We start from the raw sequence: 5,158 nt of genomic DNA on the forward strand, positions 1-5,158 counted from the left end.
CCTTCTGAAACCAGCTGCTCTAGTCAAATAACTGGAAGAGCTTGCCGTAAAAAAATAGCTGGAAAACCTTATATTCTGCTAATTAAATTCATGCAAAGAATCTATTTGAAGATAATCCTGCGGTATGAGTTCCCAACGTCCAGTATCCATTTGACATGTTACATCTGTTATTGAGTCCCCTAAAAAATCTGCTATTGAGGTCTCATATGTACATCAGTACATGAACTACAGGGGAACAAAATCTAAAAGGTTATCCTTGTGCTAATTATTTTGTGCTAGGAATGGGCCTACAGGAAACACTGGATTTGCAATTATATCCAATTATAACTACAGACCAGAGCTTCATGAATCATCTGTAATAGATGTCTCTGCTTTGGCATATGAATAGATGATCCGTAATGTTTTGTTTGTAACCATCCTCTCACAATTTCCAGGAGCCTTTGCCTGCCTGAAGCAGCGAAGCATACAGCAGTTCATTCCACGTATCTGGCACGCCAGGCAAGCACCAGTGACTACAGTCCTGCCTTTTCACCATTGCCATCCGTTCCTCCTCTGTATCATAACGTATCCGGTAGACTGATGGATGGCCATCTTTTCGGTAATCGGTGAGTGCGCTGATGTTGAGGTATATGACGGGAGTTTTCATCTGCCTCAAGACCTGCTCCAAGATTACCATCTTCTCAGGGTACTCAGAAAGATATGTCTGATTGAATATTGGCTCTGTCTCCATGTGGCATCTCCCTCCTGAATTCCACTGCCCTCCTCTGTTGCAAAATTTATCATTGTCAGACGAAGAAAATATGGCGCCAACAATCAACCAGCATAGTGGCGATGTCTTACCTGAAATGTGAGAGTGAATATCCTCTGAATACAACCTGAGTCCTTCTCGGATCGATGTTCTTGTCCACCCATCTAGCCCAGGTGACTAGAGCTCTCTTGTATGCATCCAAAACCTCAAGGCTGGGATACACATGGTTGCCCTCTTGGTAATAGTTCAGCCTGTGGACTAGCAAGTACTTCAGCAATGTTTGAATTATGGAAAGAAATTGATGATACTCAGTCCAGAAAGTACAATGTACCCTCTTGATGTTTTGTAGTGAGTCCACCAGTGACCGGTGTTGAAGACGACGATGTCTGCAGTCCGGTATGCTGGAGTCGTCGCATCTAGCTCATCCAGTTTCAGCTTTGCATCTTCAGTACCGTTTCTGCCCTCGCAAATCATCTGCTTGACGAGGAATATTGATCTTATGAAATCAACCGAGCAATTGTACTCCTGCAATGATTTAACAACACTGAGAAGAACAAAATTGATGAAATTCAAGAGTTCTCATCTCATGTAGTGGGCAAACGTCTGTACCCTGAATTTGAAGGAGTAGTATCCTCTGGTCTTGAACTGGTTCTTCCCCGATGCCTCATACACGTTCCTCTTGTTCCTGACACCACGGCGAAGGATGCAGACCAGCGATTCCCACATGTTCCGGTTCAGCGAGTCACCGACGAATATGATCCTCTGCCCTCTCAGCCTCTCCAGGAACTCAGCCGCGTTCAGCCTGGAGCGACGTGAGCCTCGTCGTAAGATTGTGAGGATATCGCATGAAGTTCAGTTTCAGAAATGTCACAGGAGGGAGTACCTGGGAATGTCACAGCCGTGCGGCTGCCACCGCCACCTGAGGAAGTCACTGTCCGGCCGGCCGTTCTTGTGGCAGTTGAAGTCGTCGTCGATGAGTGCGCACGACTTGGGCGGGTAGAACCCGTAGCTCTCGTCCCTCACCCACCTCCCGCTGAACACGTCGCACTTGGCGAAGGAAACCAGGTCTTGCACGCCGGACGTCCACACGACACGGTTGTTGCCGGCCCCGACCATGCCCGGCCTGGCGTTCACGCCTGCGGCCAGGTCGTTTCCTGGCCCGACGGCGATGCTGGTGTTCACGCCAACCACGTCATTGCCTGGCCCGACGGCGAAGCTGGTTTTGACGCCAGCCATCTCCTCGTGGCTCCGCTCGGCAGCGACAGCGAGAACTTGCGCCGAGAGCATGATCTCCTTCCGTCGCCTCGGGTGCCTGTGCCTCACGGCTCTCCTGCGCCTGTGTCTTTCCACCTTCCGCTCCGGTCGTGATGGCAGAGCCGCTCGCCGTGCCACGTTCTGGACGTAGCCAGCGGCGGCGTTCTTGGCTGTTTCTTCTCTGCTCGATGTCCCTGTGTATCTGGAGTTGCCGGTGGCAACGTCAGCGTTCGTCGTCGCTTGCTGACCGGCAGCACCAGCGACGACGGCGTCGTGGGAAGGACGACCGTCTCCGCCTGTCCTTCCCCACTGCAGCATCGGCGTCGTGGTTTCCACTTGCGGTTCATCTTCTCTGGTGCGGTTACTGTTACTGGTGGGTTCGGCGTCGGAACCCACGGTGGCGTTCCCGGCGTCCTGCAGCGGGAGACCCTGCGCGCTGCCCGTCTGACGGGGCGCCGACGTCGCTTGCCCCAAGCCGACCTCCGAACCCGACGAGTCCCCCACCGCGCCGGTCTGCACGCGACGCGACACCACGGTTGCGTTGCGGTTGCCCGAGTCGGTCGGGTGATCATCAGCGCCGCCCGCAGTGACGGCAGGAGGAGGAACGGGAGGAGGGTGTGTTGGAAGCGATTTCTTCGGCGACGTCGACGACGACGAGTTCCACGACAGCCACGGCAAGAGAAGCGCGGAGGAGGAAGCGGCGGCCGGGGAAGGGAAGGAGCCGTCGTCGGCGGGCCCGCTGGTGACCGAGGCGTAGAAGAAGGCGAGCGCGAGCGCGACGGCGAAGCAGGCCGCCACCGCCTTGCCGCTCACGTGGCCGTTCCCGTACTTACCGCCCCGCTTGTATTTGGCGAGGAAGGACGGGAAGTGGAGGAAGCCCTGCAGGTGCGCCTGCAGTGAGCCGGTGCTGCCGGCGGCGGCGGCCCGGTCCCGCACCGACAGCCACGCCTTTCTCCACCCGGCCATTTGCTAGGTGCGCAGCAGTGCAGCCGCTCACAGCACTGAAGAAGAGATGGATTGCGGCGGAACTATCGAAACGAGCAGTCTGTCCAAGTCCAAGCAACCGCTTGTAACTAACAGAGGAAGCGATCAACTGATCTGAGCCCGGATGGATCGGGTGTCCACTCCAGAGCACGGCGGCGTCCAGTCCAGGTGTCGAGTAGGACTAGGACGCCGGCGGGAGCTTGAAGGGACATGCGAGGTGCAGTTGCGGTCAAGGACGCGCGGATCCGGATCCAGGCCTGTTCGGCGCATGCAGAGGGCGGTTTGCAAGTACGAAATGCCTTGCAAAGTACTAGCGTAGTAGCATGTGTCATGTGTGCCAAAAACAAGTGTCATTCTTTTTTTAAAAGATCTGTGTTCGTTACCAGCGTATATTAATTCGGTGGACGTCCGGACATACGCCCGTTTCCAGATGCAGCTCTCGTCCTGTCCCGTCCCCCGCGTAACAGAAACAGAGCGTGCCCGTTGCGTCTGCGTCACCTGCGGCATCCCGCTGTGTCCCTGCGCGCGCCCGTGTCACCCTGCAACCACCTGTCTCCGCCCACTCTCATCCCCTGCATCACGCTCACGCCTATCCCTCGCCACGCCCCTTCCTCCGCCGCGCTTGGTCTCGCCGCGCCCTTCCCCGTATGCAACATATACAACACACCTATGAAATATGGTTATATAGATATTGCAACATATGCAACATTTAAGATAAACTTTTGCAACATTCAGATAAAACACTTGAAACATATGTATAAAACAGTTTAAACACTTGAAACATATATTTGCAATATACGCTTCTAATGCAGCATCATCTTGATGCTTGGGCGAGTGGAGGCTCGCCGGCATGGCGAGCTCGATGGCGGCGGCGGACAAGTGGAGGCTCGTTAGTGCGGCGGCGCCGCGTGGAGCTCCTCCCCTCGCCTGTTTGCTGAAGCATCTGTCGTGGAGGTCGGCAGCGGCAGCACGCACGTGGAGCTCACTACCGGAAATGTCAAATTTGCTGAGTGTATTCCCTCGGGCACTCGGTGAACAAGTTCTTTGCCGAGTGCTGTGCTAAAAACACTCGGCAAAGAGGAGGTTTGCCGAGTGTCAAAAAAAACACTCGGCAAAGAGGGGGTTTGCCGAGTGTTTTTTTTTTTACACTCGGCAAAGAAATAAAACATTTTTTCTGGGAAAGAAGAAGAAGAAAAAATGAAAAAAAAAACTTTGCCGAGTGCCCAGATCTAGGACACTCGGCAAACAAAAAAAACCTACTTACCTAACCGGATCCGCCCGCACCCTCTCTCCTCCTTCCTCCCGGCGGATCTCCGGCGCCGCCGCGCCCGTGCCCTCTGTCCTCCTCCCTCCCCCCACGCCCTCTCTCTCCTCCTCCCTCCCCAGATCCGCCCGCCCCCTCTCTCTCCTCCTCCCTCCCGGCGGATCTCCGGCGCCGTCGCGCCCGCGCCCTCTCTCCTCCTCCCTCCCCAGATCCGCCCGCACCCTCTCTCTCCTCCTCCCTCCCGGCGGATCTCCGGCGCCGTCGCGCCCGCGCCCTCTCTCCTCCTCCCTCCCCAGATCCGCCCGCACCCTCTCTCTCCTCCTCCCTCCCCAGATCTGCCTGCGCCCTCCCCTCCCCCTTCTTCTTCCCCGGCGGGCGCCCGTCCCCTCCCTTCTTCCCCCGCCGCCGTGGAGGGCCAAGGTGAGCTCCAGGCCAACGGATCCACGGCGGGTGGTCCTCGCGACGACGGCTACCATTGGATCCGGCGAGGAGGGCCAAGGGGAACGCCACGGCGGCGGATCCACGGCGGGTGGGCCTCGCGACGGCGGCATGCGTCGGATCCGGCTGCTGGGGCTCGGATCCGGCGACGATGGGGTTGCGCGCGGCCGGCGTGGGTCCGAGGTAGGCCAGCTCTCCCCATCTCCCTCTCTTTTCCTCTCTTCATCTCCCTCACTCTCTTCCTCACCGGTGATCAGATCCACGGCGGTGGCGGGCGGATTCGGCGGGGAGCAACAACGTGGAGGGGGAGGATCCGGTGGGGAGGTGCCCTCCGATGGCGGATCCGGCAGGGAGGAGCGCGTCGGCGGGCGGCGTGGTGGTGGCCGGCGGCTGTGTGTGGTGGTGGTGGCCGGCGACTCCCCCCCCCCCCCCGAAAAATGTTTGCCGAGTGTTTTTTTTGGGACTCGGCA

General features: G+C 57.2%; 2 protein-coding genes across 2 annotated transcripts; both read right to left on the reverse strand.

Annotated features, from left to right (window-relative positions):
• Window positions 1-280: 280 nt before the first annotated feature.
• LOC136493224 (protein trichome birefringence-like 2) lies at window positions 281-3,356 on the reverse strand. Its single transcript, XM_066489289.1, has 5 exons — window positions 1,632-3,356; window positions 1,358-1,550; window positions 1,080-1,273; window positions 841-999; window positions 281-764 (listed from the first exon to the last, which is right to left on the reverse strand). The coding sequence occupies exons 1-5, from the start codon at window positions 2,966-2,968 to the stop codon at window positions 422-424; spliced, it is 2,226 nt and encodes a 741-aa protein (XP_066345386.1). The 5' UTR covers window positions 2,969-3,356; the 3' UTR covers window positions 281-421.
• Window positions 3,357-3,520: 164 nt separating this feature from the next.
• Window positions 3,521-4,801, reverse strand: LOC136492052 (uncharacterized). The gene is made up of 3 exons (XM_066488203.1): window positions 4,251-4,801; window positions 3,786-3,971; window positions 3,521-3,653 (listed from the first exon to the last, which is right to left on the reverse strand). Exons 1-3 carry the CDS (start codon window positions 4,799-4,801, stop codon window positions 3,521-3,523), a joined length of 870 nt encoding a protein of 289 aa, XP_066344300.1.
• Between the last annotated feature and the right edge of the window lie 357 nt (window positions 4,802-5,158).

Source organism: Miscanthus floridulus, chromosome 11, assembly GCF_019320115.1.
Source record: "Miscanthus floridulus cultivar M001 chromosome 11, ASM1932011v1, whole genome shotgun sequence".
Lineage (NCBI taxonomy): Eukaryota > Viridiplantae > Streptophyta > Magnoliopsida > Poales > Poaceae > Miscanthus > Miscanthus floridulus.

Excerpts from the sequence above, each read along its gene's own strand:
- LOC136493224 (XM_066489289.1), bottom strand. The coding sequence starts at position 2,968 with ATGGCCGGGTGGAGAAAGGCGTGGCTGTCGGTGCGGGACCGGGCCGCC. Across the intron at positions 1,274-1,357 it reads ACTACTCCTTCAAATTCAGG|GAGTACAATTGCTCGGTTGA; the intron begins GTACAGACGTTT and ends AAATCATTGCAG. Across the intron at positions 1,000-1,079 it reads CACTACAAAACATCAAGAGG|GCTGAACTATTACCAAGAGG; the intron begins GTACATTGTACT and ends GCTAGTCCACAG.
- LOC136492052 (XM_066488203.1), bottom strand. The coding sequence starts at position 4,801 with ATGCCGCCGTCGCGAGGCCCACCCGCCGTGGATCCGCCGCCGTGGCGT. Across the intron at positions 3,972-4,250 it reads GTGCGGGCGGATCCGGTTAG|TGAGCTCCACGTGCGTGCTG; the intron begins GTAAGTAGGTTT and ends CATTTCCGGTAG. Across the intron at positions 3,654-3,785 it reads GATGATGCTGCATTAGAAGC|GTGTGTTGTATATGTTGCAT; the intron begins GTATATTGCAAA and ends CATATTTCATAG.